The 14,271-nt window shown below is 45.0% G+C and overlaps 1 protein-coding gene across 2 annotated transcripts; it reads left to right on the top strand.

The window, feature by feature from the left end:
- Positions 1 to 4,443: 4,443 nt before the first annotated feature.
- Positions 4,444 to 12,906, top strand: TMEM115 (transmembrane protein 115). 2 transcript variants are annotated; one of them, XM_061617865.1, is made up of 3 exons: positions 4,444 to 6,041; positions 9,825 to 9,882; positions 11,267 to 11,438. In XM_061617865.1, the coding sequence occupies exons 1-2, from the start codon at positions 5,188 to 5,190 to the stop codon at positions 9,880 to 9,882; spliced, it is 912 nt and encodes a 303-aa protein (XP_061473849.1). In that variant the 5' UTR covers positions 4,444 to 5,187; the 3' UTR covers positions 11,267 to 11,438. The 2 variants fall into 2 exon arrangements, with proteins under 2 accessions (XP_061473849.1, XP_061473848.1); XM_061617864.1 differs by lacking the exon at positions 9,825 to 9,882 and having other exon boundaries at positions 4,449 to 6,041; positions 11,267 to 12,906.
- The last annotated feature ends 1,365 nt before the right edge of the window (positions 12,907 to 14,271 follow it).

Genomic DNA, 14,271 nt, shown 5'->3' with positions numbered 1-14,271 from the left:
TTGGAAACATGGCTACAGCTACTACAAATATGAAATGGAAAATTATAACAGCAAATGATATGCCTCTTAAATTTAAGACACAATGCAGTCGTTGTAAAATGCCTATTTTCTATTCATTTCTGTAACAGAAATCTGATCAACTGCTTAACTCTCCCGTTGAAATCAGCAGGATTTCAGTCTAGTTCTATGCATATCCACAGAAGCAAGTCCCAGGACTGCAGCCTTTGAAGTGCCTGAATTTGGCTGGAGAGTGCCCAATGCCCTTTTGAAATTTAACTTTGAGCACATCAAAGTACAGGCCATGATTGGACTTTGCTGAATCTTGAATAACCATCACAACTAGAAATGGCATTTCTGCTGGTGCCTGTTCCATGGGGTCCAAGAAAGTGGAACTTTTCTTTAATACCGTATAAGTGACTATTATTTAAAAGGGGGCATCCCTATATGAAAACTGCATCACACCTAGTCTCAAGGCAAAAACAAAAAAGCACTTCTGAGCCTCATTTTCCATACCAGTCTGAATCCCTCACAATTTCCTCCTGACAAATAGCATTTCTAAGCTTTGGACTAATGCTCTCTGGACCTGTATAGCCTAATCCTATGCCGATTTACACATAAGTGTAACAGCTGCAGCACGAGTGGACTGAGGAAGACCTGCCCTGGGAGTGAGTATCTGGCATCTGGGTGCTTGCTACTAGCTCCTTTGGGCTGCTGTCCATCCAGACAGCTGAAGTCCCTGGTAAGTGCTGCAAGGACTGGGACCCCCTGGCTGACCCTTGCTCCAGAGAGAGGCTGCAGTTAATCTCGCAGCCCCTTGCAACAGCTGCTGGCTGGGCCAGGAGGCATACAAGCCCAGCTGCCCTTGGGGAGCCCCTTAGGGAGTCCCAAGGGCGAGGGCGCTACCCCCCTTCTATTACTTTTTCTATTACTCTTTCTTTTTTTCCCCTTTTTTAAATTTGTTTTCTGTTAAACCAATCTAGAGAAAATTGGTGGTGGGGAGGGCGTGCAGTGCATGTGTAGTTCCTGCACAGGGTGGGAGCCTGTGCAGTGAACTGAATGAGAGGAGAAAGTCGCCAGATGCCTTCAGAGTGAGAGTCTGTAACTGGCAGAAGACTGGCCTTCCCTGGGTGTGAGACGGCAGGGAGTAGATGGGCCGTGTGAAAATGTTTGAATGGGTGTGACTGTTCCCAATCCTTGCAGAGGCCTCCTGGGATAATTGGCTCTGGCAGGCTTTGTTGGTGGGCTTGTGTTGGGCCCATATCAGGTGTTTAGGAGAAGTCTTAGTACAGAGGAACATGGGTGATGCCACCCCAATTTCAGTGATTGCGGGCAGAGGGAAATATAGCCATGGGGAGGTGGTGAATTACCCAAAAAGGCGAAGGCAAGGCTATCTGTGCCTTGTTCCTTGCTGCCACTCCTCTCATGGTTTGGTTCCTCATTGCTCATCTGCTGTGCCCACTGGCCTGTGTGTGTTGTTTAATGCCAGATCAGTACATAATAAGACCACTCTCATCCATGACTTGATTGTGGATGAAGGTGCCGATTTGGTGTGTATTCCCGAGACCTGGGTGGGTGAGGTTGAAGGGGTTGATCTGATCCAGCTTTGCCCACCTGGATACTCGCTGCAGCACCAGCACAGGCTGCAGGGACGGGGGGGGGACTTGCTGTGGTCTACAGAACTTCCATCTCTGTCACCAGGAAACCACTCTGTCTTGGAGCTGGCTGTGAAGGCCTGCACCTGGTGTTGGGCCAAGGAAACAGTAAACTAGGGTTGCTGCTGGTGTACTGTCCACCCTGCTGCCCGGCAGCTTCTCTGATCGAGCTGGTGGAAGTCATCTTGGCTGTGGCGTTGGAGGAGCCCAGAACGATAGTGCTGGGTGATTTCAATGTCCATGCTGAGGCTGCCTTTAGTGTTCCGGCTCGGGACTTCATGGCCTCCATGACAACCATGGGACTGTCTCAAGTTGTTACTGGCCCAACACATAGGGCAGGGTACACCCTCGACTTGGTTTTTGCTCCAGATGGAGGAAGGGGTTGTCTGGAGATAGCGGGGGTGGATGTCACCCCATTGTCATGGTCAGATCACTTCCTGGTGAAGTTTAGACTTATGGCTCCGATCCTTCCCTGCAGGGGTGGTGGACAGATTAAGACGGTCCACCACTGGAGCCTAATGGAATCCACTGGATTCCTGAATGCCCTGGGGGAGTTCCCAGTAGATAGAGCAGGTGACCCTGCAAGTATTTTTCGATGAAACAGATTACCTTGACCCATCCCAGTCTGGGTTCAGGCCTGGTTATGGGACTGAATCGGCCTTGATGGGTGACCTTTATCAGGAGGACAGGGGGAGTGCGACCGTTGTTCTTGCTTGATCTCTCAGTGGCTTTTGATACCATTGACCATGGTATACTTCTGGGCCGACTTGGTGAGATGGGTATTGGAGGCATTGTTTTACAGTGGTTCCGATCTTATCTCCAGGGCCATTCTCAGAGAATAGCATTGGGTGACTGTCTTTCGGCCCCCTGGCAGCTGCGCTGTGGGGTGCCACAGGGTACCACCTTGTCCCCCATGCTGTTTAACATCTATATGAAGCCCTTGGGACCAGTCATCAGGAGCTTTGAGGCGAGGTGTCAGCAGTATGCTGATGATACCCAGCTCTATTTCTCTGTAACATCTGGATCAGGAGAGGCCGTGCAAGCCCTGGACCGCTGCCTGGACTCGGTGGTGGGCTGGATGAGGGCCAATAAACTGAGTCTGAATCCTAGCAAGACAGAGTTGCTGTGGGTTGGTGGTTCCCAAGTTCGGATAATTGGTCAGTTGCCTGCTTTGGACGGGGTTGTACTCCCTCTGAAAGAGAAGGTCCGTAGCCTGGGGGTGCTCCTGGATCCATCTTTGTTGCTAACGGCCCAGGTGACCTCCGTGGCTAGGAGTGCCTTTTACCAGCTGTGGCTGGTGAGACAGCTGCAGCCATTTCTGGACCAGGATAGCCTGCCCATTTTTGTCCACGCACTGGTAACCTCTAGGCTGGATTACTGTAATGCACTCTATGTGGGGCTGCGCTTGAGGTTGGTCCGGAAGCTGCAGCTGGTGCAAAATGCAGTGGTGAGACTGCTCACTGGGGCAGAGTATCGCCAACATGTCACCCCGCTGCTGAAATAATTGCACTGGCTGCCCATTTGCTATTGGGCCAAGTTCAAGGTTCTAGTTTTGGTGTACAAAGCCCTATACAGCTTGGGACCAAGATACCTGAAAGACCGTACATACCCAGTTGATCACTGCGCTCTGCAGGTGAGGGCCTCCTGCAGATACCATCTTATCAGGAGGTTCATTCTGCACAATATAGGAAATTGACCTTTAGTGTGGCAGCACCTACCCTGTGGAATTCCCTCCCTTTGAAAATTAGGCAGGCGCCATCTCTGCTCTTTTCAGCGCCTTTTGAAGACTTTCCTCTTTCAACAAGCCTTTTAAGTTGAGACCTATCCCAGTCTGCATCTGTGTCAGAATTGTTTAATATGTTTTTAATGTTTTTAACCCTTTTTTAAAGTTGTTTTTTAAATGTTTTTAATGCTGTTTTGTTTTAATGTATTTTAAGATCTGTTTTTTATGATGTTTTAAAGTGTTTTAGTGCTTTGTTTGCCGCCCTGGGCTCCTGCTGGGAGGAAGGGCGGGCCACAAATAAAATAAATAAATAAATATGGCTTCCTGAGTTCATTTAGGCTTAGACGTAAATGTGCACAGGATTTCTTAAGAACTGCAGGCAAGAACTAAAGGCAGGATTGGCCAGCAAAGCCTTAGAAATTCACATCTGCAGCTATGACTTTAAAACTGTAACCTTTGGCTTTGTCCATGCATTTCTCGTTTTTTTCTGAGGGAATGCACATTAAGGATTCAATGTACACTTTTACTCGGGGGTGAGGTGCCATTAAACTTCCGAATAATTAAAAAAAACTCTGCAAGTGGGCTGCACATCTCCCCCTCCCTTAAGATCTAGGTCGATCTCACTCTTTCTGCACGTGTCAATCCTTCCGTGGAAACCTCCAGTAGTACCCCATTAGCGTCGTTAACCATCAGCTTACGAGTCCCTCGTTAAGCACAAGCTAGCTTTCCTTCCAACCGCTATCGTGACGAGGCAAAGCAAACAGAAGGGCCCCCTCCGGGTGACGCCTCTCTACTGAGTGGGCAGACTAGTTCCCTCATCTGTCCTCCAAAGACCATTCCGCTTCAGGCCGGAACAACCACCCCCTGTCCAGCTCCGCCTGACTCAGGCCTTTTACTGCGGCCGCATCCACAGCAACCAATTCAGACTCTAATCCTCGGTCGCAACCTTAAGATCTGAGAAACCTCCACCTCCCAGATTCCTCTTTGTCCCCAACCCAGCGCTCCCGCGCTTCCATGCGCATACACTGTGTCCCGATGCATGCTGGGATTGGTAGTCCTATGGTCACGGGCAGTCCTCGCTATGAGTTAGGAGTGAGCCTGCATTTCCCGGTGAGCATAGGATAGCTCATAGACCAGCCACGCGTGCGCAGTCGCGCTGTTTGTTTGCGTCTCAGTGCAGGCCTTGAGAAGGGGGTCCTGGCTTAGAGGAAGAAGTTGCAGCGGTGGTGGCAGTAGCGAGGGCTCCTGGGAATCGGTCTCCCCAGAGCAACGGTGGCTACACGTCCCGCCGCCGAAAGGGCCCCGTGAGAGGGTGAGGTGGGGCCTTCCTTGCCAGCCCTCCGCTTCCGCCGTCGGATTGAATGGGGCTGCCAGGGGCTCGGCAGAAGCTACGCCTTCACCTCGCCGCCCGGTGAGCTCTAAAGCTCCCGCCTCTCCAGCTTCGCTTTCCTTAGGAAACCGCTTCGGCAGTGCCAATCTCTTTGGGCGTTACAGGGTCGTGGTCGTGCTGCGAGAAAGGGTGCGGTGCCCCCAGGAACAAGGGAAAGCGGGGCAAAGGGAAGGGTGTGCCGATGTTTCCCACTTGGGACAAGGCTGGCTAAGGAGGGCGCCACTCCTCGGTATAGAGAGGTCCGTGGCTTCAGCTGCTGCCGCTTCCATTTGGGTGACATGGGGAAGACGATGGAAGCGAAAGTGAATCCAATCTAAGGAAAGAGAGGGGTTTCGTGGCCACCAAATCCTTCTTCCCGCCGCTAAACCAAGACTCTTGGATCACGGAACCTGACTTGTGGGGCAGGGCTTGTAAGTATAAAGATGAACCGATACCTCCCAGTAGCTCGGCAACATTTCTTGGCTGCGCTGGCCAGCACCAGCGTAGTGGTGAAGTCTATATGTGCCATTGTCATCTTGCTCTACCTTCTCTCTTTTGCTGTGGACACAGTGTTTGGACTCGGGGTGACACCTGGGTATCTCTTCCCACCCAACTTTTGGATTTGGACGTTAGCAACCCACAGTGTGGTGGAAAAACACATCTGGGATGTCGGCGTGAGCCTAGCTACTATAGTGGTGGCAGGAAGGTTGCTGGAGCCATTATGGGGAGCCCTGGAGCTTTTGATCTTCTTTGCAGTGGTGAATATATCAGTTGGGCTCCTGGGGGCCTTTGCTTATCTTCTCACTTATATGGCATCATTCAATCTCTCTTACCTGTTTACTGTTCGCATCTATGGCATGTTGGGTTTTCTTGGTGGTGTCTTAGTGGCCCTCAAACAAACCATGGGTGACAGTACTGTCTTGAAGGTACCTCAGATACGAATGAAGGTTGTTCCCATGCTCTTGCTCCTGATCCTGGCAGTTCTGCGATTGACCACTCTCATTGAAAGCAATGTCTTGGCCTCATATGGTTTTGGAGTCCTCTCCAGTTGGATATATCTCCGTTTTTATCAGAGGCACAGCCGGGGACGTGGTGATATGTCAGACCACTTTGCCTTTGCCACATTCTTCCCTGAGATCCTACAACCAGTGGTTAGCTTCCTAGCCAACCTTGTGCACAGTGTTTTGGTCAAAGTGAAAGTCTGCCGGAAAACAGTGAAACGTTATGATGTTGGTGCCCCTTCATCCATTACTATCAGCTTACCTGGAACAGATCCTCAAGATGCTGAACGGAGGAGGTAATTTTCCTGAAATACAAAACTTTTTAGAGACTACATGTGATCAGTGTTGAGAAATAATGGGAAAGGAATAGAGGGAGAAACTGACCTAATTTAATAACTTATTCTGTAGCAAAATCTCCCAAGATAATTTTACCTTAGAAGTGTCTGCTTCAATTGCTGATCTTAAATTTATGTCTACTGGGCTTTAAAAAAAATCTGAATATTCAAGGTTTTTATTTGTTCCTATTATGACTGATAGCTTTTTGAAACTGTCTTGTGCTTATTCTGTTTTTGTATAAGAGTAAGCCCAATTGTAGTCAGCAGAACTGGCAACTTATATTTTTTCAGGAAACAGGCTGATGTATGTAGAAAATCTTTGTGCATCCAGTGATTTAGCAAACAGTATGTGCTGGACTGTCCCAGCATGGAACGCTTGTCTGGAAGAATTCCTTCATGTCACTTCAGATATGTGTATGCAAACAGATGGGAGACATGAACCAAGGAGTTGATAGTCCAAGGTTCCCATGTATTTGCATACTTGTCCCTTTTTCATGTATTGCATGGTGCTGTGCAAATGCAGGGGTTGTCTCTAACAGATTGAACAAGCCCTGAAAATATATTATCTAGGTAAGACCCATGAAGAAAAGCTGTCTGAAGTTTTTCACTGTGCATAGAATCCATACAAAAACATTTAAGCCATCCAGAAACTCTAAATAGTCATGTATTTTAGCGGCTTGTTGTTGTTGTTATGTGCCTCCAAGTCGACTACGACTTATGGTGACCCTATGAATCAGCGACCTCCAAGAGCATCTGTCATGAACCATCTTGTTCAGATCTTGTAAGTTTAGGGTTGTGGCTTCCTTTATGGCATCAATCCATCTCTTGTTTGGCCTTCCTCTTTTTCTACTCCCTTCTGTTTTTCCCAGCATTATTTCCTTTTGTAATGAATCAGGTCTTCTCATTATGTGTCCAGAGTATGATAACCTCAGTTTCATCATTTTAGCTTCTAGCGATAGTTCTGGTTTAATTTGTTCTAACATCCAATTATTTGTCTTTTTCGCAGTCCATGGTATCCGCAAAGCTCTCCTCCAACACCACATTTCAAATGAGTTAATTTTTCTTTTATCCACTTTTTTCACTGTCCAACTTTCACATCCATACATAGAGATTGGAAATACCTTACCACTAGTATTTAGACCTTCCAGTAGAAATACGTGTAATGAAGTGTGAGAATAGCTCTGCTGAAGTTACAGAAATAAAATTAATTCCTTTGTCAAATTGGAGAGCTTAGAGGTGCAGTCCTATACATGTCTACTCTGAAATAAGACTCATTCAGTTTATCCATTTACCTGGGAGTAAGCCCCTCTATAGGATTGCAGCCTAATTTGACCTGCACATTGACCCATGCTGTATGTTGACTCTTGAAGCTTGGTTCAGTCTGGACATCAGATGTAGGATAGTGATTTCTTTTTGTAGTCACACTAGTTCCCCAAGAATGTTTCTTTAGAAAAGAAATTGTAAGAGCTGTTTTCGGTTTATAAACTGAACCAAAACTTTTTCTGTAAACTGTCTAGTTAAACACTGGCAGTGAGTGTCTATTTTAATATCTGATTTTCCATTTCATAGGTTTCTGGCATACATTTTAAAAATGCAAAAGTGTATACTTTTCCTTGCTTTAGTCCTGTTTGAAAACTGTATTAATGCAGAACTTTTAGTAGTCTAAAGCAAGCCATCAATTTGAGTAATAGCCACACCAATATATGTGTTTTCCAACCAAGGTTCCAGGATTAAAGCAAGGAAAGTCTTATTTTAATTGAGTTTCAAGCTTCAGGATGAAAGAGCTGAAAGAATCTGATGACAAAAATCATTATTGTGCACTTCACACCATCAAAATACAGAACTGACTGCTTGGAGCAAATTGAAGGACTGAGTAACGTTGTTGGCCAATTAATAGCTGCACTGTTGACAGCATGTGTAAATATAACTCTGTGTCCAGTGCTTTCTCTATCAAATTTATAGCAGTATTCAGCATTTTTGACACGATTGGGTGTGACTTTTAACTGAATTGCCTAAAGCGTAGGTGTTAGAATCACCTATTAGCACATTATGTAGATATGCTTTGAGCCAGGGGTTCATCCTTAACCTTTAGATTCTTGTCCCAGTTGCGTATTCTGGAGATCCATTGTGCTTGCTAAAGACTCGCCAGTTTGCTTCAGTTGAGAGAAAGCTCAGCCTGCATTCCCCTTTTGCATGCTTGGAACTCTCCTTGGCACAAATGAAAAAGTCTTGCTCACACACGAGCTCCATGCACACATTGACATTGAAGCAGAATGTTTGTATGACTTGGGCATGATTGTATATGAGAAACTCCTTACATTCTCTTCTAAGAAGACAAAAACACAAATATTTCAATAATTCCTTTTGTGCAAGCAGATTATTTTCATTGAACAGAAATATTCGGTAAGATGGGGATGGCTAACCTGTGGTGCTCCAAACGGTGATGTACTTTAACTTCCATGAGCCCCAGCCAGCATGGCCAGTGGTCAGGAACAATGGAAGTTAGAATCATAGAATAGTAGAGTTGGAAGGGGCCTATAAGGCCATCAAGTCCAACTCCCTGCTCAATTCAGGAATCCAAATCAAAGCAGTCCCGACAGATGGCTGTCCAACTGACTCTTGAATGCCTCCAGTGTCAGAGAGCCCATTACCTCTCTAGGTAATTGGTTCCATTGTCATATGGCTCTAACAGTTAGGGAGTTTTTCCTGATATCCAGTCGTAATCTGGCTTCCTGCAAGTTTTAGTCCAACAGCCCCTGGAGGACCAAAGATTAGCCACTCCTGCGTTTTGGGTATTTTGCATTCATATTGGAACAATTGAACAATGATCATCTGATTGCTATTTGGTGAGAGAGTGAAATTATTTGACTGTATCAAATGTAAAAGTAGACAGAAACCAACAAAAGGCCACCTCTTCTCTGAACCTCAAAGTTAAGTGCTGGTAAATCAGAGAATAGGGAAGCTGTGGCTCTCCAGGTGTTAGATTGCAGCTTCCATTAGCTCCAGACAGCATGGCTAATGGACAGGGATTATGGGAGTTGGAATCCAGCAATATCTGGAGGGCACAAGTTCCCCATGCCTGTGATTGATCATCAGCATTACTGAACATTGCCTTGAATGCTGATTTTTTAGGTGAAAAGGAGGAATCTAACATTTCTAAGATTTAAAGCAATTTAAAGGCAGGATTTATCATTGAGATGTAGAGATTGACCCCAATCCTAAAGGCATAGATAAGTTCCCCTATTTTTCTTATCGGGATTTGTAAGGTACCTGTCCTTGGAAGTGAGACTTGCGACACTCAGTTGCTGTTGGTGCTTTTTTCTCTTGCATCAAATGATGATGTTCCTAAAACTATCTTATTGAGCATCAGGGTCCTAGGATGGGAAGAACTGAAAAGGGGACATTTCAAAGATAGTGGAGTAGAGGTACACATCTGGGAGAAGGAGAATTACATCACTTGTTTTCTGTATATGCCATATGGTTAAATTGTAAATTGTTCACACATACACTTTCTGAAGCGGCTGTAATGTTCTGGGTGGTCCGATTGCAGATCCAGAATGAACAGTTACAAGGGTAGAATACTTGATCCTGTGCCTGAAGTCATGTACTCATTACCCAGCAATCTAAACCAGATGTTTTTATAGCTACGTGCAGAATTGAGGTCACTACCTATCAGCTATGGAGACAGAATATATAGGGCTCACAACATATGTAGGGATTTCACTTTAATTTGTGTGTTTGTAGATTTCCCATGTATGGAGGTCCTCAGCCTGGCAAAAATGCAAGTTGGATTGTGCCCTAAGTAAGCATCAAACAATTTGGAGTACTTTGGCAGACTAAGAAGGGCTACTCTTCTGTTACATAATACTTGGAATGCTGTTTGCCTACTGTCCCTTACCCTTCATTATTTTTGTCTCCTTAGATTATTTCCCAGTACATAATTTCCTAATGTGAATGTAATTTGTTTTAATTTGCTCTAAACTGTTTTTAATAATGCATTTTATATTGTTGTGACCCACCCTTAGACCTCAAGGGCAGGTTATAAGTAGTAGTAGTAGTAGTAGTAGTAGTTAATTTATTTATTAAGGGCATTTTTAACCTGGCCTTCATCAGTTGATCCCAGGGTGGATTGCATCATCATAAAAAAGAATTCATATTCTCTAACCTGTGAAAATATTTAGACAACGGTAAGTAAACTCCCAACCTTGGCCAGAAGTTGAGATTTCTTTAAATGGCTACATTTAAAGTTAAAACTCCATCTAGCAGTAAATAAATACTCCTATAATAGAAGGTGGGAAATCTGTTTCCTGAGTTTTGTTATAAATGAAGATAACTCCTAGGGGACAGATTAAAGGCTGTCATCCATGGATAGAGAGATGAGGCATTAAAGCTAGCACTGAACAATGCTAAACATATTTATTTATTTTCAACTCCAGCCAAAGAAGGGCCCCAGAGCAGCTTACAGATTACTAAGAAAAAAACAATGTAAGAAAAAGCCTACCTGTGACTATGCAACATTTAACTCTAGTAGTGTATAGACATCTGGACAAAACATTGAAAGGACTCTGTTCCTGGCCAGTATACTAACTGACAACATTAGATGGATGAGATTTGGAGTGGCAGGTAGGAAGAATGATAATGTTGAGGAATTGACAAATGGTATTTTGGAGTTGTCTTGTTCTCCTTTTCCTTACCATAGGAGTGGTTAACATCTAGTGGCAGCCGCCTGCCAAGAATTTTTTCTGGCCCCCAAGGACCCCACCAATTTTGGTGATGGTGGCAAAAAGGAAAAAAAGGGACATGGCCCTGGGATGGGCAGAGAGGCCTAAATGTCTTGGCCCGCTCCACAGCTCCAGTGGGGATGCAGAGATCCTCTCCCCAGTCGGATTAATCATTTGAGCAGAGGAGCTAATCAGCTGTTCTGCACTGATTAGCAGAGGAGGCAAGGCTGTGTGAGTGCTGAGTCTGTGGGTGGGTGGGTGGTCACACCACCACTGTCATTGCAGCCCCTGGAGAGTTAGCCAAAGGTGCCTGTGGCCTTCTGGTCAAAAAGGATAAGCAACCCCTGCCCTAAAGGATCTCTGGACACTTTTGGTGGGTAGCACTAGAAGATTCCTCTTTCACAAAAGTCAGCATAATATTCAAACTAGCCTTCATTCACTGTGGGACATTTTCTTATTCTGTAGACAACTGGCCTTGAAGGCACTGAACGAGCGGTTAAAGAGTGTGGAAGATCATTCGGCATGGCCCAGCATGGAGGATGACGATGAAGAAAGTATCAAGGCTGATACTCCACTGGTTCCTGAGAAGAGCCTGGACTCTGTCACTGCAGGGAAAGCAGGCAGCCAGGAGTCCAGCCTCATTACCTTTGAGGATGCCCCCTCTCAGTTGTGACTATGAAGCATCTGCCCTTCTTGTCTAGCTGTCCCTCTGTCAGAGCTGCTAATGATCCTTTACATGTCCTCCCTCACAGTGCTGCCTGTTCTGCAGGAAGCAAAAGACTATGCCTATTAGCCCTGAGAAGCTAATTCCTTCCTCCCAGCAGTTGTTAACCGTATGTGGCTGATGCCAAGTCCCAGACTCTTTTGGTGAAAACTGTTAACTGTTGCACAGGTCTGGGATGTTGGTTCTTCTCTTCAGAGGGGTGCTTGAAATTGAGAATTTCTCAGAATTGGCAGGACAGAGGGGGATCCACACCTCTTCAACTCAATAAGGAGCATTCATCTGAATAAAACGACCAGCGAAATTGGCCCCAACCAGTAGCGGCCATTGTGACTATCAACACATGTGTGTGTGTTTAGCTCCTTCTGGTTGGCAGTTCTGGTCAGTCTTTGTGGAGGCCTGGACTACCCAGCCTGATGAATTGGCTCCTATGTTTGAGCCCTAAATACTAGACCACTATATAAGCCCCACCAGGGTATCACAGAGCAAGCTCAGCAAGTGATACAGCACTTTCCCTCTTGATTTTATTTTACCTTAGTGGCATCGGTTGTCAGAAATAACTCCACAGCTTCCTTTTTCCTTTGAATTTGCTTTGTTCTTGATTAAATGAGCAAACACTTAAAAACTATTTCCTCTATTAACCTCCTCCCAAGATTTGGTAGCCCTGGTGAGCTCTGCCAAAAACAAGTTGCTGGATTAGACATTCCCAGAACCAGCATTTAAAAGCCTTTTTAATAAAAACATAACCACTTGGTTCATCTTTTGAATTTTTGTCAGTGACAGTTTTAGGAATACAGAGCAGCTTGCTGCTAGTATGTGAACTACCTTGTGGAAAACATCATCTGGCATTTTCCATAGGATTCCTAGAGTGAATTATTTTTATTTCTGTTCTTTAGCCTTTGGTTGTTCTTCATTTCTCTTGGCAGTGATTCAGATGGTAAAGCAGCTTCTGTCTTGGGTGGGGTGCCAGTACATTCACAGGCTATTGGAATGAACTCCTTGCTACAGTAGAATGTATGTCACTGGTTCTGTTTTATTTTTCAGGGTGCTTTTTTGTGAGACTCATGACAGTTCTTCTAATGCCTGCTTTTTCTCTTTGGTGAGATCATTATTAGACTCTTCCTCTCCTCTGCGCGGAGATGCTTCCCCCTCCCCCCCTTTTTGGTGGGTCAGCAGGCCTAAGATGTTTTGCCTTGACACCAGCCCCAAATACCCCAAAGGGTACACCTCTCCCAGCTGGAGGACTGGGTTAGGGGACACTTAGCAGAACAGGAAGAGAGTGTGAGACAATGTTGTGATAATTTTTTAAAGGACCACATGAGAAGCTTTTGTCAACCAGGTAATGAACACACAAATTTCAGTATCAATAAACAGTTCTTTTGAAGAGTGCCTCTTGATTGGCTTTGTAAACCTCCCTTTATTGATCCTTTAAGCTCCTAGTTGGAGTCCCAAGCTCCTGAATGTTGAGGTATTGTCTGCTTTTGTAGGCTTGCTCAAGCCAGCTTTCTTACTGAAGAACTGAGACACAAGGCTGAAAAGGATTTCAAAAAATTAGGGGAGTGATTAGATTTCCTGGCATAGAAGACTGGAGGACTGTCACTTCACTTCTGAAGGCTGAACTTTAACTTTTTTCAGGTAACTGCACTGCAAAATCTTATTTATTACATTTCTGTCCTTTTGTCTAAGGAGTTTTTTTCTTATCCCCTTTACCCCTACAGCAACCCTGTAAGGTAGGCTAGGCTGAGAAGTAATGAATGGTCCAAGTTCCCCCCAGGGAGTTGGAATTTCAAGCAAGATCTCTTTTATGCACTGCAACCTAAAACACCCTGGCTCCCAATGAGTAGTTTATCTGATCTTAAATGGGAACTTAAATCTACATAATAAGCACCTATGCTAAGAGCGACTTCACACAATATGAATTTCAGGAAACAGAAAACCCCAACTGGCAAGTTACTGTGAAAGGCAGTTGTATACTTCTTGTATGTGATGTTCATAAAGTGCTTTGGTAGCCTAATAAAGAAGCCAAAAAGATATTTTTATTATTGTTACATGTTTTGAATTCTCTCTGTACCCCTTCTTTCACTTAATGCATATGGTGTTCTACATGGAAAGAGTTCCATGTAGGAAATTCATCTTGTGTGAAGTTGTTGATACTAAACATGATGCTCATTAAGAAGTGGTGAATGCCGAGAAGCTTGATGGTGCCTTATCTGGGGGTTCATTATACATTTTTTAAAGTTTGTAACTGACCACCTTGGGTAGGCACTTCTAAAAATAAATAATACTTATGCAGCAATCTTGAGCTCCCAACCGCTGCAATTTCTTTGTGGGTGGCAGGGTTTTTTGGTACGCAAAAGCAAGAGAAAGTCAGTGTTGTGGTAAGTTTAGGCTGGGTTTTGATTCTGTTGCAAAGGAAGATGCCTGTAGCAAATCTCAGAAAGTGTTGTTTTGCATGTGTCTTTTTTGTCAGCTATCTCAGCAATCCAACTCAGGGGAAGCCAGCATAAGTTGTGCTGGAGCAAGAGAGGTCGGCATAAAGTTCCACTGCATCCAACTGCCATTCAGGAGCCTCTGGGTTGGCTGAACGCCGGCTCAGCTAGGAGCAGTGCACAGGGACCAGAAAGTAAAAACCTGCTCTCCCAAATACCCCTACCAGGGAGTAAGCCCTCTCCATTGACTTCTATTGCAATTATTTTCTCAGACTGACCTTTTTCCCAGTGTAACTTTTGCCTGGATTGGGATCTGCAAG

The sequence above is a fragment of the Rhineura floridana genome, chromosome 3 (genome assembly GCF_030035675.1).
Source record: "Rhineura floridana isolate rRhiFlo1 chromosome 3, rRhiFlo1.hap2, whole genome shotgun sequence".
Classification (NCBI taxonomy): domain Eukaryota; kingdom Metazoa; phylum Chordata; class Lepidosauria; order Squamata; family Rhineuridae; genus Rhineura; species Rhineura floridana.
The sequence above is the reverse complement of the archived record's forward strand: the minus strand, read 5'-3'. Positions and strand labels throughout refer to the sequence as shown.